The sequence below is a fragment of the Mya arenaria genome, chromosome 13, assembly GCF_026914265.1.
Source record: "Mya arenaria isolate MELC-2E11 chromosome 13, ASM2691426v1".
NCBI classification, from domain to species: domain Eukaryota; kingdom Metazoa; phylum Mollusca; class Bivalvia; order Myida; family Myidae; genus Mya; species Mya arenaria.
In genome coordinates this window covers 24,847,201-24,871,881 of record NC_069134.1, presented here as the reverse complement: position 1 = coordinate 24,871,881, position 24,681 = coordinate 24,847,201, and the positions used below count along the sequence as shown (strand labels likewise).

At 35.7% G+C, this 24,681-nt stretch overlaps 1 protein-coding gene across 1 annotated transcript in view; it reads right to left on the bottom strand.

The window, feature by feature from the left end:
- LOC128215151 (transitional endoplasmic reticulum ATPase-like) overlaps nucleotides 1–23,987 on the bottom strand; it is a 55,204-nt gene extending 31,217 nt beyond the window's left edge. The window contains exons 1-16 of the mRNA XM_052921869.1: nucleotides 23,831–23,987; nucleotides 22,954–23,056; nucleotides 22,586–22,758; nucleotides 22,265–22,345; nucleotides 19,109–19,301; nucleotides 17,803–17,934; nucleotides 17,462–17,564; nucleotides 17,118–17,251; nucleotides 16,419–16,554; nucleotides 15,857–15,969; nucleotides 15,335–15,622; nucleotides 12,148–12,360; nucleotides 11,671–11,755; nucleotides 10,863–10,956; nucleotides 10,282–10,333; nucleotides 8,676–8,683 (exon numbers count right to left, since the gene is read on the bottom strand). Coding sequence (XP_052777829.1) covers nucleotides 8,676–8,683; nucleotides 10,282–10,333; nucleotides 10,863–10,956; nucleotides 11,671–11,755; nucleotides 12,148–12,360; nucleotides 15,335–15,622; nucleotides 15,857–15,969; nucleotides 16,419–16,554; nucleotides 17,118–17,251; nucleotides 17,462–17,564; nucleotides 17,803–17,934; nucleotides 19,109–19,301; nucleotides 22,265–22,345; nucleotides 22,586–22,758; nucleotides 22,954–23,056; nucleotides 23,831–23,847 — 1,925 coding nt within the window. The 5' untranslated portion in view covers nucleotides 23,848–23,987. The remainder of the gene's footprint in view (nucleotides 1–8,675; nucleotides 8,684–10,281; nucleotides 10,334–10,862; nucleotides 10,957–11,670; nucleotides 11,756–12,147; nucleotides 12,361–15,334; nucleotides 15,623–15,856; nucleotides 15,970–16,418; nucleotides 16,555–17,117; nucleotides 17,252–17,461; nucleotides 17,565–17,802; nucleotides 17,935–19,108; nucleotides 19,302–22,264; nucleotides 22,346–22,585; nucleotides 22,759–22,953; nucleotides 23,057–23,830) is intronic.
- Between the last annotated feature and the right edge of the window lie 694 nt (nucleotides 23,988–24,681).

Sequence of the window (24,681 nt, the reverse complement as noted above, 5' to 3'; positions counted from 1 at the left end):
TATGGTCCCCTTAGTCGAAATTTCTGGTCAGTTCGTACCCAAAATGGCTTTTACAGCAGCAAATTTCGATTTTCGAGCTCTATTTTCGGCTACTCAGGACAAAAGCTCCAGCGATCTAAATAGCTCATATTGTAGGGCTCGTGGCCTAGTTCATCCCCCCACTTTTCGTTATGGTCCCCTTAGTCGAAATTTCTGGTCAGTTCGTACCCAAAATGGCTTTTACAGCAGCAAATTTCGATTTTCGAGCTCTATTTTCGGCTACTCAGGACAAAAGCTCCAGCGATCTAAATAGCTCATATTGTAGGGCTCGTGGCCTAGTTCATCCCCCCACTTTTCGTTATGGTCCCCTTAGTCGAAATTTCTGGTCAGTTCGTACCCAAAATGGCTTTTACAGCAGCAAATTTCGATTTTCGAGCTCTATTTTCGGCTACTCAGGACAAAAGCTCCAGCGATCTAAATAGCTCATATTGTAGGGCTCGTGGCCTAGTTCATCCCCCCACTTTTCGTTATGGTCCCCTTAGTCGAAATTTCTGGTCAGTTCGTACCCAAAATGGCTTTTACAGCAGCAAATTTCGATTTTCGAGCTCTATTTTCGGCTACTCAGGACAAAAGCTCCAGCGATCTAAATAGCTCATATTGTAGGGCTCGTGGCCTAGTTCATCCCCCCACTTTTCGTTATGGTCCCCTTAGTCGAAATTTCTGGTCAGTTCGTACCCAAAATGGCTTTTACAGCAGCAAATTTCGATTTTCGAGCTCTATTTTCGGCTACTCAGGACAAAAGCTCCAGCGATCTAAATAGCTCATATTGTAGGGCTCGTGGCCTAGTTCATCCCCCCACTTTTCGTTATGGTCCCCTTAGTCGAAATTTCTGGTCAGTTCGTACCCAAAATGGCTTTTACAGCAGCAAATTTCGATTTTCGAGCTCTATTTTCGGCTACTCAGGACAAAAGCTCCAGCGATCTAAATAGCTCATATTGTAGGGCTCGTGGCCTAGTTCATCCCCCCACTTTTCGTTATGGTCCCCTTAGTCGAAATTTCTGGTCAGTTCGTACCCAAAATGGCTTTTACAGCAGCAAATTTCGATTTTCGAGCTCTATTTTCGGCTACTCAGGACAAAAGCTCCAGCGATCTAAATAGCTCATATTGTAGGGCTCGTGGCCTAGTTCATCCCCCCACTTTTCGTTATGGTCCCCTTAGTCGAAATTTCTGGTCAGTTCGTACCCAAAATGGCTTTTACAGCAGCAAATTTCGATTTTCGAGCTCTATTTTCGGCTACTCAGGACAAAAGCTCCAGCGATCTAAATAGCTCATATTGTAGGGCTCGTGGCCTAGTTCATCCCCCCACTTTTCGTTATGGTCCCCTTAGTCGAAATTTCTGGTCAGTTCGTACCCAAAATGGCTTTTACAGCAGCAAATTTCGATTTTCGAGCTCTATTTTCGGCTACTCAGGACAAAAGCTCCAGCGATCTAAATAGCTCATATTGTAGGGCTCGTGGCCTAGTTCATCCCCCCACTTTTCGTTATGGTCCCCTTAGTCGAAATTTCTGGTCAGTTCGTACCCAAAATGGCTTTTACAGCAGCAAATTTCGATTTTCGAGCTCTATTTTCGGCTACTCAGGACAAAAGCTCCAGCGATCTAAATAGCTCATATTGTAGGGCTCGTGGCCTAGTTCATCCCCCCACTTTTCGTTATGGTCCCCTTAGTCGAAATTTCTGGTCAGTTCGTACCCAAAATGGCTTTTACAGCAGCAAATTTCGATTTTCGAGCTCTATTTTCGGCTACTCAGGACAAAAGCTCCAGCGATCTAAATAGCTCATATTGTAGGGCTCGTGGCCTAGTTCATCCCCCCACTTTTCGTTATGGTCCCCTTAGTCGAAATTTCTGGTCAGTTCGTACCCAAAATGGCTTTTACAGCAGCAAATTTCGATTTTCGAGCTCTATTTTCGGCTACTCAGGACAAAAGCTCCAGCGATCTAAATAGCTCATATTGTAGGGCTCGTGGCCTAGTTCATCCCCCCACTTTTCGTTATGGTCCCCTTAGTCGAAATTTCTGGTCAGTTCGTACCCAAAATGGCTTTTACAGCAGCAAATTTCGATTTTCGAGCTCTATTTTCGGCTACTCAGGACAAAAGCTCCAGCGATCTAAATAGCTCATATTGTAGGGCTCGTGGCCTAGTTCATCCCCCCACTTTTCGTTATGGTCCCCTTAGTCGAAATTTCTGGTCAGTTCGTACCCAAAATGGCTTTTACAGCAGCAAATTTCGATTTTCGAGCTCTATTTTCGGCTACTCAGGACAAAAGCTCCAGCGATCTAAATAGCTCATATTGTAGGGCTCGTGGCCTAGTTCATCCCCCCACTTTTCGTTATGGTCCCCTTAGTCGAAATTTCTGGTCAGTTCGTACCCAAAATGGCTTTTACAGCAGCAAATTTCGATTTTCGAGCTCTATTTTCGGCTACTCAGGACAAAAGCTCCAGCGATCTAAATAGCTCATATTGTAGGGCTCGTGGCCTAGTTCATCCCCCCACTTTTCGTTATGGTCCCCTTAGTCGAAATTTCTGGTCAGTTCGTACCCAAAATGGCTTTTACAGCAGCAAATTTCGATTTTCGAGCTCTATTTTCGGCTACTCAGGACAAAAGCTCCAGCGATCTAAATAGCTCATATTGTAGGGCTCGTGGCCTAGTTCATCCCCCCACTTTTCGTTATGGTCCCCTTAGTCGAAATTTCTGGTCAGTTCGTACCCAAAATGGCTTTTACAGCAGCAAATTTCGATTTTCGAGCTCTATTTTCGGCTACTCAGGACAAAAGCTCCAGCGATCTAAATAGCTCATATTGTAGGGCTCGTGGCCTAGTTCATCCCCCCACTTTTCGTTATGGTCCCCTTAGTCGAAATTTCTGGTCAGTTCGTACCCAAAATGGCTTTTACAGCAGCAAATTTCGATTTTCGAGCTCTATTTTCGGCTACTCAGGACAAAAGCTCCAGCGATCTAAATAGCTCATATTGTAGGGCTCGTGGCCTAGTTCATCCCCCACTTTTCGTTATGGTCCCCTTAGTCGAAATTTCTGGTCAGTTCGTACCCAAAATGGCTTTTACAGCAGCAAATTTCGATTTTCGAGCTCTATTTTCGGCTACTCAGGACAAAAGCTCCAGCGATCTAAATAGCTCATATTGTAGGGCTCGTGGCCTAGTTCATCCCCCCACTTTTCGTTATGGTCCCCTTAGTCGAAATTTCTGGTCAGTTCGTACCCAAAATGGCTTTTACAGCAGCAAATTTCGATTTTCGAGCTCTATTTTCGGCTACTCAGGACAAAAGCTCCAGCGATCTAAATAGCTCATATTGTAGGGCTCGTGGCCTAGTTCATCCCCCCACTTTTCGTTATGGTCCCCTTAGTCGAAATTTCTGGTCAGTTCGTACCCAAAATGGCTTTTACAGCAGCAAATTTCGATTTAGTCAATGGGATTTTTAACATTTATCATACACATTAATAATGGTAATCCGTCAGACAATGCAAAAACTGAGGCATTGTCGTTTTCATACGATGAATAAAGATTACCTTAAGTTGGTATGGTCCCGTTGCCCCTTCCTGTATTTTAAGATGAGAAATTGGTATTTCAGAAAAAAAATATTATTTTGGTGGTCTACTTATTTAATAAACCCGTCGCAATCAAAATTTTACCAAATGACCTAAAACAGTAAAATCTCATTTTTTTCTTACCCCTTTTTATATTCCTATAAACAGCTGGAAAGCATACAATGGTTTACTAAAGTAGTATATAGTAAACCTAAATCATTATATTTACAGTGAAAACATGTAGCAGCTAGCTGCCAGCAGCGTAGCAGCTAGCTGCCAGCATCATATCAACTTGCTGCTAGCAGCTTGCTGCTATGCAGCTGTGCTGCTAACTTCACGCACATCATTTTTTAGTCCATTTCAACCGTTTGCTATCGGAACGAAATATGTGCAAATTCATTTATAACTAGTCTAATACTCTGTCATCGTCTTGTCAATAAAACAATTGAAATATAGGTACAAGTTCAAACATATCATACAATTTCGTGTTTCATCATCATCACGATCATTACCATAGAGAACCTTTCAAATGGACGCAATTTGATCATCAGGTATCTAAGAAATATGATTCCTTTTTGATAATGACCTATTTCACTAATCTATGTGAATATTAGCACAAGCAAGATAGAACATATTGTTTTGAATTGTCACACGAAAAACATTTACATTCGTGCAAGAAATGAATGACCTTTTTTCTCAAATATTCGAAAAGTTATACATCAGAACGATACACTTAATAGTATTCACCTTTTTGTAATTTGTTGTTTAATGAATTCTGAATGAATTTACAACACAAAAAATACTATTCCAGAGTTACTTTTTGTCATATGAAAAATGGCCGGGAGTATGCAAACGTAGATGGTGACATTGTAAATGAGTTAAACTAAATATGAGGAATGACTTTAAATTATAGTGTTTTTTAGCTTTAATACCCAAACATTATATGGTCAAGGTTTAAAAGCAGTAAACACATTGTTGTCAAATCTAAAAATGTATGGATGTAAACCTAGCGTAGCTTTGCAATTATTTGATGCCTTTGTTTCATCTATTATTACATATATGGAATTCATACTGGCAGATTATAGATTAGAGTGCCACTTACGTCTTTGGCAAGTATATGATTCGAACGAAATAGGAGACGAATTTCATTTTATATTTAAGTGTACACCTTATGTCCAATTAAGACATAATGTTATTATAGAATTGGACCTTGTATGTTTAAACTTGTGCAACTGCTTTATACACAAAACACATCTGAAACATTTATGTTAAACAAATATATATCGGAAACATTTAGGTGCGTTCTACTACATAAATGAATCTATAATTATAAGCCTTGATACACATATTTATCTCAAGCAGTAGTATGCTTGGTTAACATTTGTAACTATGTTTTACCATTTATGTTTATATATACAATGTTAGACAATGTTTTAATGTTAGAAATTGATCAGTTGAATATCATTTGTTCCAACATATATTAGTATATAAAAAGCAAACTATTGGTTATTTTATTGTATACTATAATAGTTTGATAGATTTGTGATTTACAATTCCAGTTCATCCTTAAACAAAGATTGATTATACTATTGATTTAATATTTCACACCACATTGCATAATTGTAATTGTAATATATAATATGTATATGAAACACAAAGAACTGTATAGTTTACGTGTAATAACTTCTGTTCAGTTCAGTTCTATATCAACATTTTCACTTACAATTGATACTTACAACCGCCAGGCGATGTGGACATTATACGCAGTGGAATCAATATGTCGCCTTTCCAAAAAATGTCTAGGGTTCAGAATTTTTTATTTCACGAGTAAGAATGATGTCATACACAAATATCTCTAACCTTAATTGTTCTAGTTAGTCGGCAAGTAATTTCACAACAGCATTTGTATATTCAGGGCATTGAAACACATTTAAAAAGTGTCTAACGCTGAGTTGTCAGGTAAAGATTTTCCTCTATAAATAAATATCTTATCTCTAACCAAGACCGGAAGTTATATTCACGATATGATTTCCATATTGAGGGTATTGAACCCTTCCATAAGAATGAAGTCTCTAACAGAGGCGGGTAAATGGAGTCGATTTATTGTCTTGTGAATACCTCTGCCCGGGTACTCACGCCTCAATCTCAACTTGCACAGGTCCTTCAAGGATCGCGGCATACAACAAACGGCGCAATACATTGGCAATGTACTCTATATAGCTTTCCTTTACATCTGGGGGAATCATTTTCTGATGACCACATACGTGTATCGCAAGTTGTGGTACTCTTCTTTCTAAGTACTGAATTGTCTTCTCAAGAAAGATCGGACAACTTATTTTGTGAACAGGATAGTCAACTCCTGCTTCAAACATCAGAGCAACATATGAGAATGGAGCAAAACGTTCCATGTCTATCGTTTGTGGTGCTTTGTCTTCAGCCCAATGTTCCCACAAGTCACGATACAATGCATTCCTGAAGACATCTTTTTATTCTTAAAGTCTAACGTTGGATTCTCATACAGACATGCTTTAAGAAATTTTGCTGTCATTTCTGTTGACTCCCTTATCCTGTGGTACATTCCGGCTAAATAGTGGTACAAAACAAAGAATACTGTTCGATTTCCACTCATTTTCTGATTGATATCTGCCCCGCACATAAGTGCTATGGTAAACAATTCAGAAAATCGTTTTGCTCCATTTGCGATACTGTACAAAATCGAGTAACGCCCTGAAGAATTTATGTCTCTACCATTTAGTTGCAGGATTTTACAATGGTCTAATATGACGCTTGATGGGACCAACTTATTTTCGCCGATGGTTAGAACAGAACTAAAGAGTTGATAATCCTCATCCTCTTTGTCATACCTTGAAAGTATGTTTGCTGAATTAAAACCTTCGTTTCCCGTTCCAGTTTTTTTGAAGAAATGTGTAAATGCATCAATTGTATTTCCGAGCTGCACTCCTGGTAACCAAATATTGTTGCAAGACGAATCAAAGTTTGAAGAGGAATTTGATTCCTAACCGACGACTCGTACAAAGAAACACCAAGCGTTGTTTTAAACTCCGTGAAGAACACTTTATTAAATTAGGTCTGTTAAACAGTACACAGAAAGAACAATCCTGTATATAGCATTGTAATCAATGCGCTCGTTCTTGATAGCTACAAGGCATGAATAAAACTCTTCCTTCGAATTATTCTTGATGGATGTCCAGATTCGGTCCATTGGCCTGAAAGTTTATTGGCAAGGTGTAAGAATTCGACAGAAGATTATCTTCATAATAAAACTCACAGATTACCCATGACAGTGCCGTCCGATCTTAACGCAAAACAAATCACAGTGTTGATGCATAGCGGCTTCTTTCCGAGTACATTCGGTAATTGTGGGTTCTATCCGACGACAATCTATCCGCCTTATTTACATTGAACAATGTGTTAAGTATGATTGTGATTTGACACCTAAAGAACAATTTAATTAACTCTTGATAAATTAACTAAAAAATCAAAGCACCGTATGTTTTATTCATAAAAACGAATAAATACAAAACAGCAATCAAGATTTTGAAACCATATACCATGCAATTGAAACCTTAATATTTAAATACTTCCAGTTATTCACATTCTGTTCAAAGAACGTATACAGGTAGGATTTCTTTTCATTTGTTTAAAATCTACCTGATATAAAATGGATTTAAAGTCATCGCTTGACGGTTCGACAAGCTCCGGACTTTATCTGCCATAAGCAGTTACATAGGAATTTCGCCACCATTATAATTTGTCACTCGCACAAGATTCTATCTGATATTTGTTTTTTTATGTTGTTGTTGAATGTTGTTTTCGGTCGAAAAAGTAGAATCCATTCTTTCTCAAAGAAGAAAAAAACATGAGTAAAAAAACAAATTTGATTCGTCATAAATTACTTCTTCATGTGTTTCTTATGACACAAACCACTAGCTCCCGTGAGCAACCCAAAGAATCAAGAATGACCTTCGAGAAAATCACAAAGAGAACTATTCTAGGGCAATGTCAGCGATGAAAGTGGGAAACAATTGTTGAACATGTTTCCAACTTTTCTAAAAAAGTTAAACAAATCGTGACATTTCTGCCATTTGCTCTTTTTCCATTTAATTTTACAGATATATATACACAGATTTGTAAAATTCCCACATAACGAAAACAACCGTCATATTTCCATTTAGTCATTAATTAGTTTTATTCAGTGAGTTATTTAGAAGCCTCGACGAAGACCAGCGTGTGGTCCTATCAGGAACTGTCCAACAGTCACGGCCTTGGGACACTATATATGTCATTTATCGCGGATCTCACAGCATTTTGGCTACAAAATCATTTTTTTGGTCATAAACCCCATCAACCGATGTGGAATAATTTTCCCTTTCGGCTTCAAAATTTGTTAAAGTCATACCGGGGGATGCGGTGGGGTCAGCCAGTGTACATCTAATATTAGGCAGACCATCATAAACTCAAAAGAAGATTTCTCGCTAAAACATCTAAGCATTTGTTGTTAGTCTTCTAAACAATTAGTCCAAAATGCTATTAACATTTTCTACATTCCAATACTCCCTAGGTTAAACATACGTTATAAGTATAATTTAGCACTGTTACGAATCTCTTTTTAACCTATCTCCCTTGTTTCTCACGGTTTTAACTTATTTCCTCTGTTTCTGACTGTTTTTATACATGTTAGGACACATTCGGAATTCCTTTAGTCGAAAAAAACCTCGGATGTATGCCGGAACATTACTTATGTATGAGGTATTCGTAAATTTTTGAATAATATTATATATCAAATTTAGTGTTTAACGTGTATTTGTATACCTAATTTCAATCGATTGCCAGTGAAGTGTATTATTGCAAACATAATTAAGATCCCCAAGAGTTAAGTCATTAAGTTTAACTGCTAAATTAAAATTTCTACGCGATTTACTTGCAGCGTAGTTAAAGTGTACAGATTTCTTACATTGTAAACGTCCATTTACATCCGAGGTTGTTTTCGATACAAAATGGCCGAGGAGTTCTGAGTGGTGAGGACAAGGCAGATTATATTTTTACAGCTACCATGTTTACATACATATCCGAATCATACCATGTTTTCTACAACAATGAACATTGATTGTAACTTACTTAATATACATTCCAGAAAATAATGCTTGTGTTAAGGGCAACCCGATCCTACCTATAGCAACGCCGCCACCGATGAGAAAGGAATTAGTTTCTGAAGAAAGTATAAACTCGGAAAAAACTTATATTTATTTTTTTAGGGAATTTTAACTAAAGAAATCTTCCCTTCCTTCTAAGACCGATGCCATAACCACCGATATTTCTTTTTGTCCTCATTTAAGCTCAACATTTAGTCCAGTGTATCGGAGTATACCATATTGAAATTTACAGAAGTTTCTCTAGCATTAATGTGTTCATAGACTCAACAACATAGCACCACACGTACAAATATCAATTGAATCCGATCACCGTAATGGATAGATTCCGTTGCCTTGTGAAAGTTTCTTCTCGTAGCCTACGTTTTTCATAAAATATCTTGAATTGTTTCGTTTGTTGACACGATCGTAAAACGACCAATCTTAAATACCAAGTAATTAAGATTTCCCCTATAATCTGTTGTTTTTTTAAACAAAGATTTTTTTCTAAAAAGAAATAAGATAATAGTAAATAATCAAACTTAACTGAGCTGTATCACACTTTGCCACGATATTTTGGATATATTCCGCATCGGAGGCGGATAGAACCCACAAAAGCCGAATGTTGATGAAACCCGCTATGCATCATCATCGTGAATATTCCCAACAAGGCCTTGTATTGAATTCACCGGTGGATTTTCATTACGATTGAGCAACTAGTGTCCGATGAGTAAACTAGACAAAGTTTGCGACACGCATGTAGACTACAGCAACAGTAAAGAGTGGAAACTACAGATCCTCGCCATATAGCCTTCAATCAGCCATGATTAGTATTGTTGGTAAAGGTCAAACATACCAGAAAGAGATTATAAGTATCTTCCATGGCCGAGAGTGTAAGATAGGTTCATTCCGAACCGAGCGTAGGGTGTTTTGCGGAAACGAGGTTTACCGAGTTCCGCAAAACATCCTGCGCGAGGGTCGGAATGAACCTATCTACACGAGCGGCTATGGTAGATGCTTTTTCTCCCACCTCAGTTAACAAAATTAAGTAAAAATGTATTTTTTCCCGGAACTCTTTGTATAGTGAAAATAATTGCGTACGGATATGCAAAATTCGTGGTTGTCATGGATATTCGCGCAGTGATTCAGAGTATGTAATGGTCTGATCGGTCTTTAAATAGTTCTAAGAAGAGTGAAGCATTATTTCTTGAAAGCTGCGTGAAAACTTTTTCTGGTGACATTTGAAGCGAGAAATAATTAAGTAGCGTTCAATTATTGCCACCAGACAAGGTTTCCATGATGCGCTACAGACGACAGGCTTTAACAAGGGGGTTAATACAATGTGGTGATCATTAAAAGAAGTTCCAATTCGGGCATTTTATCTTCGCCGTGGGCAAGATAAGAATTTCTAGCATGGTTAAATTAATGGATCTACTTATCGGAGGTGAGAAAAAATATAACGCTACACTGGCCCCAATTCTCGAAATTCTTAAGTCCCTTATAACAGGATTAAGCTAAGCTCACTATTTTTGTTTTCAATAATTTGCGTAATATTACTTCTTTAAGAGTTTTGCCTGGACGCAGGATGGCAGGATCAATGATGTCTGGCCTGCAAACATACACAAATATTTACTGCTTGTAAAAACGGGAGTAAAATTAATTTATGAAGCAGATAATGTATAATATTTATTTGCTTTAAAGTAAGATATAAATGGGACAAAACTAGTGATGTTCCGATGATCAATTATAATCGAAAATCGATTGGTTTGGCCTGAAATCGGCGACAATCGATAGTATTTGGTTATAATCGATTATCGAAAATAAAATAAAATAGTAAAGTGTTCAGATGTTATCTTTAACAAAATGGCTGATGAAAGTCACAAAGAGCAAGAAAATGAACTATTTTTTATACAACAACACTTAATAACTTCAATCATAGACATAAGGTATATGCATATAATGATTAAGAGTTTAATACTGTACATGAATAAAACTACAACTCAGGTACTATCTAGTATTTTAAAAACGGATTGTACAATCGATAATCGGTTACTTGAGTGGAACCAATCATCGATAGTAAAATTGCAACTGATTTCCAACACTAAAACTCTAATGCAACTGTCAACTGATGTTTGTACCTGTTAGTTGCACCTATAATGAAGACATTCTTCTTTGCGTTCATACCGTCCATCTCTGTGAGCAGCTGGTTGATCACTCTGTCTGCTGCACCACCTGGGGATAAAAGAAAACGTCTTATTTGAAAAAATGTGTTTTGTTTTTTTACTTTTAAACTAAAATTCCTAAGGAGAAAAAAAGTACAAAGTGTTCAGCAGTTATAAAAATTTTTGACCTACATAGGACAATGCAATATTTTCAGCATGAACATATCTTCAAGATAAGTGGTATATTCATGAACAAAGCATTCAGTGATATAGCAAAATTGTCATTGATGACCAGTTATTTCGCCTATAAGTATAAGGCAACATATTTTCATAAGTCATATAATTTATCCACAACAACCATGCATTTACATTACTTTTAATCAATGTTGTAAGGCCTAAAAAAAACAACATTTGGTTCGGGTTACCCGACCCTACCTACGGAATAGGCGCCGACCCTACTGTTTTTATAGTCTGTTTGAAAAAAAAAAAAATGAAAAAAAAAAAAAAAAAAAAAAATATATATATTTTTCGTTTTTTTTTTTAATTGCTTTTCAATATGTAGTTTAAACCTTAAATGCTTATACAGAAGATAGCTTTAACACCATTCTCCAATGATGAAAATGATATTCTTATATAAAGCCTAATAAAAAAAATAAATAAAAAATAAAAAGCCTACCTACCCTACCTATTTTTGAAAAGGATGTAACCCTAACCAAACAATAATTTTTTTTTAGGACTAATATCAATTTAAAGATGTAGACAAATCTTTGCATGTTTTACTAACCTCCATCTCCGGCATTGCCACCTCTGGACTTAGCGATGGAATCCAACTCATCAAAGAACAGAACACATGGAGCTGCTGACCTCGCCTGTCAAGTAGGAATAACATTTCTAAACTATACATAGCTTAAGTATTCTAAATGTGTTTGTTGATAGATCACAACCATACAGGAAACAGATGCAGCATTGACATGTTCAAAGCTTCATGTTGCATTAAGGTGAGTCAATAGCTTTAAAAGACTATGAGTAATTGAGTAATGTGTGGTTTTGATTAACAGAAATATAGAGTTTAATGCCTGTCACATATAACAATATTTTTATTTAGTTTGAACAAGGTTTTCCACAATAATACAGAAACTGCTGCTTTTACAGGAAAACTAAAAACCTTGTCCATGTAATGCCTAGAAAGAAAAAAATTACATTCACTACACAAATTTTCTTCACAAATTTTCTCTCAAATCAGACAGGATAGGCTACCCACCTTGTCAAAGATTTCTCTAACGTTGGCCTCTGATTCTCCAAACCACATGGTCAACATTTCTGGCCCCTTGACTGAGATGAAGTTTGCCTGGCACTCGTTAGCGATGGCCTTGGCCAGAAGGGTTTTACCACAACCAGGTGGTCCATAGAACAACACTCCCTTCGATGGCGTCATACCAAACTTCAAGAACTTCTCTGGATGCTCCACTGGATACTGAGATGTTAAAAATCATTTAATTAAGTCAGGATTAAATATGACACATTATAGTAAGGGCAATTCCATTTAAACATATAACCCAGGGGGGGACAGCAATTTTTTTAATCATATATGGTAGGGTGTCTTTTTCACTAATTTGCATCTGAAGGTGGTTGCCAAATTGTGAAATTTGCTTCTGATGGGGGGGGTGTCGAATGACGCAAGGGTGAAAATCCCTTCAGACTGATCGAGCAGATAATTTGTGTTACCTCCCTTGAATTGTTTATACTTTGTGGAAAACAGTGAAACTGCATTCCCTCAAACAAGCGGTCGTTCGAGAACCGGCGTTCCCTCGAGGTCAGAGCTTGGTCCCGAACTTGTTTTCTTCTATTTTCATATAAAACATACCCACGCTGCATCGAAACCTAATTATGTCGAGCAGTCGAGCAATATCCTTGGTCCCAAGTACACAAATCGTGCACAAAACCTTTTGGCTCCCTCGAGGACACAATTTCACACTTTTTCCCGAACGTGTGTTCCAAAACTTTTCGCAAGTTGTAAAAATTGCAATGACAGTTGAAAGGCAATTTGATAAGGTGTGAAAAACCGTTTTTCACTGTTAATGCATGACCGATATTAGTTGCTATGGGCATTTGAGATGATAATTATGAGACGTTAATGACGAGAAGTTAATGCTTTAGATGTGGTCAGAAGGTTCTTTGATTCACTGCCGATGCTGACCGTGATATTCAGATGCTCTGTATCTGTCACGTCACATTACGATTGAATAGTTTCGCGAAACCAAACAAGATGCACCAATCAACAATCCTTGATTTTGCGAAACTTAAATCTGACTAATGCCACAATAAGTACTGTCATTCAAATGTTGCGTGTTACGAAAATGTGCTTTTTGGTTAAAATAAACATTTCTATTTATTCATTTATTGTTTTTTTCTTTTGCGTTTTACATTTAGTTTACATCAACCTTTGAACTTATTAGCGATTTCCACACCGCAACACATAATTGGTGTCTTAGTAAACAGTCTGTTTGACGACTTCAAACTTAAAATATACTGAAAGATATTTCATATCAAACTGGAAAATTGAAAATCGGGTCGTTCGAAACATCGGTTCCCTCGAGGTTTTGGCTCGGTCCCTGGCGACCTCGAGCGATCGCAGTTTTACTGTACTTCTTTTTTATTCGTGATAGCAACTTTGTAATATACCATTATCCTTTGCGGCAGAGTAACTACCGGTTTCTTTCCGGGTAAAAACGAAGTCTAATAACAGCGCTAAAATCGGATTAATTACCACCCCAGGTTTGTAATGAAGTATTTGTTCTTATTATATATGGCATTTCAATTGGTTTATAATACATCGGAGATATATGATATGCATGACATAAGATATAAATCGCTTGACTCACTACCTAGACAGGAGATTGTGGTGGGTGGGGTAAACTGTTCAGAAAATTATATGCTGTTCCTACTCTTATTTGATTTTTGTTGTTGATTTTTTAAATCATATAGACGAAACACTTTTGCTTTAAATGCTCTATTCCTTTTACTTCCATCAAGAGCACCATTAGAATTGGTTTGGCTGCTAGAACACCCAGGATAGCAAGCGGATAGTGATAGACAGCCAGTGCTGGTTGACAGACTACTGTTTGTTGGACAGCTTTCGTTTATTTGACTGCTATTTGGTTGGACCATGAGTGTTGGTAAAACACCTATTGATAGTTGGACTGTAAGTGTTGGTTTGACAACCGTTGTTGACTGGACTGCTGGATGGACAGCAAGTGTAATTGACAGCTAGTGATGTTTGAACTGCAACTGTTGGTTGAACAACTTTTGTATCTAGATGGCTATATATATAGATTGGACCACAACTATAAATTGATTGTAAGTGTTGGTTTGACCATAAATGTTGATTGGACTGTGATTAATAAAAATTACGTAAACAAAATTAAGTACTTATTTCCAAGTGCTTGTTATTATTACAGGTACAATTATTCAATAATTATATTTATAATGTGCAACATATTGTTTTATACTATAGACAATAATTCTACAAGATCTTTCAATAAATTATAAATCTGTACAACAATGGTGTGTTTATTTACCTTTTTTTTAAGATAGACACATCAGTTTGTTTCAAAAATGATAAATATGCCATTTAATTTTGCACAGCAAACAAACAAAGAGTTCATGGCATAAATTATAATCTTATTCTTATCAAAATGTATGATTTAAGTACAGTTGCATCATTAAATTGTATTTCACAACAATTTCGTCATTAGGTTTGATGAGATCTCTTTGCCACTTTGAAGTCAAAGGACTTTCAAAGTCAAAAGTCAAAGGGTATGTTCGAAATAGTTACAATCATGTTCTCTTAGACAAATGGACTGGAGATGTGACATGTGATTCTTCCTAAAGCAGTAAATCAAATTTCAATGCATCTAATTCTTCAGAAACAAGATAGTTTGAAAACACAGTGACTATAGAATGTAACATTAAATTTATAGTAACCCTTCAAATCTGGGGAAAATGTTGTGAATTAAAACAGAAATGGTTCAATATCTGTATCATTATTAACAGCATCCAAAAAAGACTAATGTAGGATCAGTGAATTAAATATTTTATCTTTTATCTTTGTAAATTTTAAATCACTTCTGAAGGGGGTTATTCAGAGTCTATAAATACAAATCGAGGTAGGACCCCCAAACGGTTAATTTGCCTCTGTAGGGGAGAGGTCTAATTCAAAAGTGCCTTCCACCCGTGGGTTATATGTTTAAATGGAATAGCCCTAAGCAATATTAAACTCCAGATAGAAACGTAAAAAAACAGCTATAGTATTATATTTTTATTTGTTCTGTTCTGCAAATATCAAACTTAATTTTCTCTGATTTTAAGTATAAAAACATCACAGACAAAAGCATGGAATAGTATGTCTCAAAGAAACTTCTCAATTCAAAACATTCAGCCCCCCTTACCTGTACAAGTTCCTGCAGTTCACGTTTAACATTCTCTAAACCTCCAACATCATCCCAGGTAACAGTAGGCACCTCAACGGCAGTCTCCCTAAGGGCGCTTGGGTTGCTCTTGCTCAGGGCCCAACGGAAGTCATCCATGTTTACAGCCAGAGAATCAAGAACCTCCGCATCAATGTGCTCATCCTCCAAGTCAATTAGATCCATCTTTTCTCTGATCTGCTGCAGGGCAGCTTCTGAACACAAGGCAGCCAAGTCAGCGCCAACATGACCATGGGTCTCAGATGCAACCTAGCAGGAAAATACCAGCTTAATTAGTATAAAATAATATCATAAAATAGTATCATATCTTTCATAGATGTGTCCCTTTTTTGTATATATACGGTCAATCAGTCTGTATATCACTGTATACAGTGGTGTACAATATTTCTTAAATAGTATGATTACAATTTTAGAATGGATGAAATACCCACTGTTACAAACCATCACTATCATTAATACTGATACTATAATACCATTGTATACCTGTTCAAGATCCACATCATCAGACAGTTTCATGTTCTTGGTGTGGATTCTGAGGATTTCTAGGCGACCAGTAGCATCAGGAATACCAATGTCAACTTCTCTGTCAAATCGACCTGAGGAATACATATCAAATTAGTATTCACTAAACACTAGCGCCATGGCGGAATAACATCCTTGATTACGAATTACAAGTTCAGTGGTTAAACGTTGTTCACCCGATATTGAAAATATCAATGCAAGCTTTTTTCCTTATAGCATGTGACAACCACTTGAATTAAATTATCTGAAAAATTGACTTTTTCTGAAGTTATAAAAGAACCTGTATGTTTTGGGCAGGTAAATATCTGCTGTGAGTCAAGCTGATGTCTGCAGAAGCTAAGTAAAACATTTTTTTACTTATATTCAGAAACTAAGCATTGGGTAAAACCAAAGGAAAATTTCAAACTGGGATCAGGTTTGTGATTGCATTATTTTTTTTATTAAACGGAACATATTTTCCCCACCAGTCACTTTTTTCATTATATATATAACCTGGGACATCACTAGAGATCAATCTGCATACCAAAGCGTCTGAGAGCACCATCAATGCTGTTTGGTCTGTTTGTGGCAGCCATGACGATGACGTGAGCTCGCTGCTTCAGGCCGTCCATCAGTGTGAGCAGTTGGGATACAATTCTCCTTTCAACCTCACCATGGGTCTGGAAACAGAATAATACATTTTATATTAAACGTAAAATAACCTTCTACAACCAACTTTATAAGCTTCATTCGCAAAATTGTTCTTAGCTTACACAAATTTATTTTAATCTATTCATTCATATCAAGTCACATTAAGCAAAACTACACAACTTCTCTTTCACTGATATGAATCCTAATGCCCATGCTTCTTCATATCTTGAATTCATTCTCATTTTCTGGAAATTCTGTATTATCATTGGAATCTAGGCTAACTGCTACTTTTGTGCTTACTGTTATCATGCAATGGAATAGTCTTGATGCAGTTAGTAAGTAATTACTAGATGTGTCATTATAACAAGCAGTTTTAAGACGATCTCAATTTTGACCAAAGTTGATAGTAACATAATCACATTCTAGTCCTTTTTCCAGTATAGAAACCTATACTGTTGTCCATTTTGAGACGCTATCAGAAAGTTCCCCTGGTGATATCAAACTCACAACATCTTTGGTGAGAGGTGGACCTATACCACTAATCCATTCAACATTACACACACTGTGTTACATATCCCCTTCAAAGCCTCACCTTTTCTCTCTTTGGAGCAATGGCATCCAGTTCATCAATGAAGATGATAGCTGGGGAGTTTTTCTCTGCCTCCTCAAAAGCCTTCCTTAAATTGCTCTCAGACTCTCCAGCCAGCTTGCTCATGATTTCAGGACCTGAAAAGTAGTAATTTGATATGTGAAATACGATTCTGATTAACCAGAATGAAAGATTTTTAATGAACCACAAAAATAAACCCAAAGATACGACAACACAGATTCAAGCAAAATACATACAGTCAACAAGTATAGGACTGGTCTACAGCAAAAAGATTTAAGTACAGAATAAAGGGGTGTTAAACTCTATAAAACAAAGTATAAACATACCATTAATGAGAAAGAAGAAAGCTCCGGTCTCATTGGCCACTGCCCTGGCTACTAGAGTTTTACCAGTTCCTGGGGGTCCATACAGCAAAATACCTCTGGGAGGCTGAAAACAAGATACAAGTTAATGGTAACTTACTCAATTCTGTATTTATTGTTTGCTTACATTCATTGAAGTTGTAAACAAAGTCAAAATAAACTGTTCTATAAATTTCATTGATAATCCATAATGATTTGCGTTGCATTATATTTCAGTTGTGTTTCTGCGAAGCTTATTAAACTGTTGTACATGGAAACTAGCATTAATATGATACATGATCATTACTGATTTTTTAGTGACATACCTTGACCCCGATGGCCTTGAACAACTGTGGGTGTCGGAGAGGGAGCTCCACCATTTCCTTGATCTGGGCCAGCTGTTTACGGCAGCCTCCAATGTCGTCATAACCAACTTCATTCATTGCTTCTTCCTCCTCCTGTGAAGAAATTTGAACATTTCATACGTTTATGTTTGTATTTGCATCTATTATATTTTCAGGCATTTTTCTCTAGTTCACACAGGACTCATTCCCCTAGCAAAATATATGATATTTTTCCCCATCTGGAGAAAAAAGTATTTGTGTATTCAGTTTTTGAGATTATTGAATTCTGAAATCATTGTTTTACACCACATTCAGAGATTAGTATGCAATATTAACTGTCATGATATATTGCAATAGGTATTTACACTCACATGGATTGATATTCAAGCCATTTCAGGTGTTTTGAAAGGGAAAAGAAACTGATATATAATAATTTCCTCTTTTACAGGAGATTAAAGCTTGTTCTTTTTTTGTAAAATTTCATTTTTTTTTATATTAAGCGATTAATTGTTCTCAAAAAGGCATATTTCGCGACGTAAATTTTCATAAAATGAATAGGGTCTTTTCCCCAAATGGGCCTGATTTTGCAGAACTGAAATCTTAGTCGGTCATCTTTCTAAATGCTTATCAGACTGAATTATAAAACCAAATGCATACATTTATACTCATATTGTGCATCCTTAGATGAATGCATATCCTTACATTCATATTTCAATGAAAGTGGCATCTTCTGAATACATCAGATAGGCCCATAAATGACATTTGTGATGGTTGAAATTGCAGTAAAATGTATTATTGTATATGACATCGATGAACAAGTGATCTTGTTGAAGCTGCTGCTGTTCAAACTGTGGAATGTTGAACTGATTTGAAAGCATATTTTTTAGCGTTGTAGATGGATTATTCTAGAGAATTTTTGCAACTTATGAATGTAAATATAAAAATTGGGTATTTTAAAATTTGTTCATCTGTGTGTGGAAAAATTTCGTCAGCTCACAGATAATTGGAAGTCCTATGGACTTCACTAACTGTGCCCTAACCAAATGTGTTCATACACTGATGAACTGCAATATAAAAACATTCAATTCTTAAATTAATGTGATGTTAAAGATTATGCAGTTACCATGTTTTTATGTCTTCAAGTAAGAACTCATTTTTATATTTATCTATTATTTTCACTCCTTAAGCGTAAACACACTTAAAGTTGCTGCCTTAAAGATACTGATCAATCCAATACTACATGGTCTTCGTACCTGTAGGGTGATTGAACATGACAAAATTTGCAAACCTCTCTTTTGACGGGTTCTCCCTCACAGTGAATGACTGTGTCTGGGGCTACAATACAGTATGGCGATGGGTCTGTCTCAATCACTTTGAACTCTACAGCCCTCATGCCTCCTCGTACAATAAATATGTCACCCTTCTTAATTGGTCTGTAGGCTTCAAGAAAGTATGGCTTCAGGAACACTTCAAATAAGTTCCTGAAAGATCGGAACGAGTATTAAATAATATGGGTGAACAACAGTTTTCATATCAAATCCTTTTTTGGTAACTGATATTGTTTGGTATATTGAACATTAGTGTATCGATGATTTATTTTTGTAATATTTTTATCGATGGGAGCCACCATATTGCAATTCTAGAATATCATGCCATACCGATGCCAGTATTGCATGGTACTGCTGGCAGTTTGGTCACCAGAGGTTTGTATAAACAAAAGTTACCAATGAATGTCAGCTTCAGAACTGTATAAAAAAAACTTGAAACTACAACACCTGTGCATTTTCATCTCAAAGGCAATTGTTTTTTAAAGCTTTAATCCCTATTTATCAGTTATTATTCATGAACAAAGGATGTCCAACTTAAATTAAAACATTGAGTATTAAATTATTGAAAGTTGTGACACACAATATTGCAAAGTCAACACAACCACTTTGTGACTACTCAAGATGTAATTATCAATTAAGTGGGACAAGAAAGTTAAACTTCTATCACTTGACTTTTGCTATATACAATTTCTAGATTGTACAGCTCACTTAAAGTCCATTTAAATTAAATGCAATGCCAGGGGGAACTCAGCGTCCAGTGAAAAATAAACTTATTGTACACACAGGCAGTTGATAGAGTATAAACACAAATGTAAATGATAAAACAATAACTGTGTAAAGACATAGTAGTGTTTCTGCTAGAAACAATACCGGTAACTGTGTAAAGACATAATAGTGTTTCTGCTAGGTATTTTGATCACAGCATCGCAGAACATGCTGCCCTTTTGACTGTCGGAAATGCGCCTTGCTGCCCTATATCATCTTGCCCTGTGCATGGTCATTGTCATTTCACACCTTTTTGGGTATACAAGTAATGTTGACATGTGTTTTTATTTATAGAATTGGTAATCTCCTTATATGATAATTAGGTCGCATGTCAGCCAATTATTGGATCATTGACAGTAGGCTGAGCTATTGAACATCAACGAATTAAAATGTACATTGTGAACACCCTTGTCAAATGATAAAATTTTTGTCAATTGCTATAGAAAAAAGGTAGATGAAAAAAAGCAGTCAAGCATAGGCTAGGTTGTGCTTCCATAATCAATTAAATCAGTTGGCAAATGTTTGATAGTTTTCTGTGAAATTTATTTTCATGATAAAAGCTTTTGTAACCACATGTTATGTTATGTAATGTTTACTATCAGTACTTTCTTTATATCTACAATGTCAGAAAAGGGCAGATTCAGAAACACCACTATTTTGTCAGAACTATTTTTTCTTAACATTCTATTTTGATTTTCATTTTTTTTATCAAGAGCAGGGATTTAAAATGACATTTAGATCTAAAATGTCAACATGTACGGAAATAAGATTTACCCACTGCCCTTAATGATTTTTTTAGCAGTACATGTATTTAAGGGGCTGTACACCGTATGATAAAATAGCGAAAAAAGAGAGAAAATTGTTTAAACTGACAAACTTGGCATCGATGGTTACAATGCATAGAAACTTACTAATTGAAGTACCACATAGTGTACAATTTATTTAAGTTTAGCAGTTATTTCGTATTTTTCCAATTAAAATGGCATTTAAGGAGACGTGAACTTTCCCAAAATGTATGTGGTCTTTTTTCCAAAATGGGCAGAAATATCGGGTGGGGGGGGGGTGGGGGGGGGGGGGGTCTTATAAGCAGTATTGGATTGGGGTTTCAGGCTATTTTAGACAACTAGTTTAAAAAATAATGTGCCACTAATAGTTTATCCAGATGAAGTTTTCAATATGATACCTTAGTCATCATTAATGTCTGCCAAACTGATATTAGGCAAAAAAAAAAATATGTCTGGTTCAGGAAACGTTGTCCCAAAAAATTAGGAGGGTAGGCATTTTTTCCATTTTTTTAAATTTTTTTTTGGACGTATGTTGTCTATGTGTAGACGATGCACAGAGCAGTCAGATCACTTTGTAACTCCCAGCATGTGGTATTGTGATGTGTGCTTGTTTCAATGCAGTCATTTAACCACATAATAACAGAGCATTTCAACCCTGTATTATCTGTAAGGACCACAATGGAAATAAGGTTTTATTTTAACTCTTTTTTGTGTTATCCTTGACATAAATGTTATATATGTTTATACATGTTTAAATTTGTATTTGTCATGTTATATGCAATTTTTATGTCGAATAAATCTATCTAATCTATCTAACCATGTATCATCTTTGTTTATTCACATTATTTTCCTTTTCTATGCTTGCTGTTTATGTACCCTATGCCTTTTAGTCACCCTCTGTACAATGCTAACCTGCACAAAGAGTTCACAAAAGAGATTCATGTACAACCTAGTATTTTATAAAAATTCCATTTTTTAAAGATTTCTGTCGACAATTTTGTTTAAAATATCTTGTAAAGATAAGTCACTTTAATACATCTCTTTTGTGAATTCTGTCATTGTAACAAATGCACATTGTGAGTGGTGTTGCACAAAATCATATAAGGCATTAGCTTGGCAACCTTATGGCCATCAAAGTGGCTGGTGAACACGCCATGGGCGCCGCCATTGTTGTGCGCTCTATTAACCCAAAGATCGATATAAACGCGCTCTATTAACCCAAAGAGCAATTACTACAGAAAAGAAAATTTTCAATACGCAGTATAGCGGTTTTCGGCCGCGATTTCGAAAAAAAAGTTTAGGGTCGGCGGGTAAAAAAAAGGGTCGGTCGGGTTTCCTGAACCAGACATATTTTTTTTTTTGGCCTTATGTTTAAACCAGGGTGCCCTTTTAGTTTTGGTATTTTTTGACAAGCACATTCTGTTCATGTACATTGAGAAAAAAAATACATAACCAAAAATAAACATCATTATTTTGATAGCATGATACCACATTAATAGCACTTCACACTGTTACTTTAAGAAGTTACAACAATGTTTATAAAGAAAGGAAAAGTTCAATAAATACCCTGCCAGGCCTTCAACTGTGTCATCTATCGGCAGAACATGAATCCTCTTTCCATATTTTACATCGGGACAAGCTTGTATACTGAAAGGCACAAAGAAAAGGAAATAAAATGGATTTCAGACGAGTGGAATATTCTGAGTTACATTATAAAATCTTAATATAATGTAAGTAGTGAGTATACAGTAGTCAAGCTCTGCTTATTCTTCCAATATTCAAGCTCAAAACTGTACATAATGATTGAATTAAATGACAATTCTTGATTTAAGCTATATTAACTCATATTGATTAAATATACAATGTTACACTTTAACAGTGCTATACCTGACAATATCTCCAAGCCTCACTCTCAGGTTATTTCTGACACATCTGTTTATTCTGATTTTATCATCTGTAACTGTATCATCTGACAAAACAATACACACTGTCTCTTTACGTCGCTTGCCTTTAAGCAGTACTGTGTCACCGCGAAATAACTGTAACTCGTCCATTTTTTTCTGAAAAAAAGTATATGTCAAAAGATTACACAGTGGACTGGAGATATTATATTCATGTGAACAAGTAACTAGTTTCAGTAAATTTTCGAAACTTTAAAAAAAAAAGTACCTTGTGAATAAATAAGCAAATTTGTTGTAAGTAATTAACTTCATACATGGTGGTTTCATAAGATACATTTGCCTCCAATTTTTTACCTGTGAGAGTGAAACCACGGAGTTGTCTTCATTGATGGCCTCTTCCACCAACAGCCTGTTTGGCCTTTCCTTCTTACGAAGAATGGCTGTGGCCAAATCATCACTATAAAAGACAACAAAAACAATTGATTATTATCATGGTTAACTTAAGAAAAGGCTTAATACCAAGAACAAAATCTTATTGTTGAATCAAGAATGTATGGATATACATTAACGATATAGTGATATTTATGAACTGTAACTTCATAAATGTACTGTAAATCTGAATACCTTTTTTTCGAAATTATCAGCCATGTCTTACTTCTAAGGTATCCAAACAGAATGTGAACTTTATAAAATAAAACCAATATGTAAGAAAAATGACTCAACAAAATTGAACATTCTAGTGAGTCTAAAAATAGAATTGTATGTGGGACACTCTTTGTATTCTTCTAAAAATAGAAATGACATTTTCCAACAGTATTATGTCTTTAATAGAAAATAAAATAAAGAACTTCTTTGAAAAAAAGCAAAATGGATGTCCATGTTGATTTTGTTTTATGTATATCAGCTAAATGATGAGTAAATCATCATTTTTAGATCAGCTGATTAAACAAAATAAAAATATTATTCAATAGAATTCCAAGAATATTCTTAAACACTTATGACAGACATCAATTGAAGTATCTTGTTTAGATAAAAATAACAATTTAAGAGTCATACAAGCGTCGTAATATGTTTTTATAACATATTTTTCGATCATGACACAGGAAAATTGAAACAAAAACGCGAAAAATCGAACACGCAAAATGACGATAGGGGTTCAGTGATTTATCTACATACTAACGCTCAAAATCACACATTTTTATTCCAGTTTTAGAATTAAATGACTTTTTACCCAGATCCTTCGGCCATTGTGGTGTATTATAACGGGAATGAATAAATAAATACGTGTCTTTCAGAACCGAAACTTGTTCCTGTCCGCACCGGTGATTATGGTTGAATGAATTCACGTGCCCACGTGATATTATTGTGTTTTTTATTTATTTATTTATTAAAAGACATTTATTGCTCTTAAAATCGTTTTATATGGAAAGTGTTAAATTCACAACGAGGAGTATTAAATAATAAACTAAAAAGGAAAATAATTTTAATATAGTTTTCCATAACGGCATTTTGCAAACGGTGGCATTACACAGGCTTGTGCCAGTTTTCTACATTTTGCACCATAGCAAGAACTTTACACCAAACAAGTTACAAAGAACAAACTCACACATATATAGTTATTTTGAAATTCATACATGATAAGTGTATTTGAATTGGTGATTTTGATAAAAACAATTTCTTAAAACAGTTTTTTTGTGCATGCTCTTGTTAAAATGAGGCTGAGATATATTCGTATTCTTATATTGTCATTGGTTATCAAGTGAAAATTGTATATTTTATGTTTCCTTGACAATGACATGCATGTAGATGAAACTTCATTCCTCATTTGTCTTCGAAGTTTGCTAGCTTGATCAGGCCATTTTGAAGAAAGCACAATCATCGAAAATGAGGCTCAAAACACATGTACAATTTTGCCACCCATTTAACATAATATGTGTTGCTAAAGCATAATTAAAAAAAATGCAATTGGCATCAAATCTTGACCAACGTATTCGTTTTTCACAAATAATATAACCTTTGGCAGTAAAAGGTAACTGAAAAAAATGTAGCAGAAAATATAACAGAATATAGACAGATATTTAT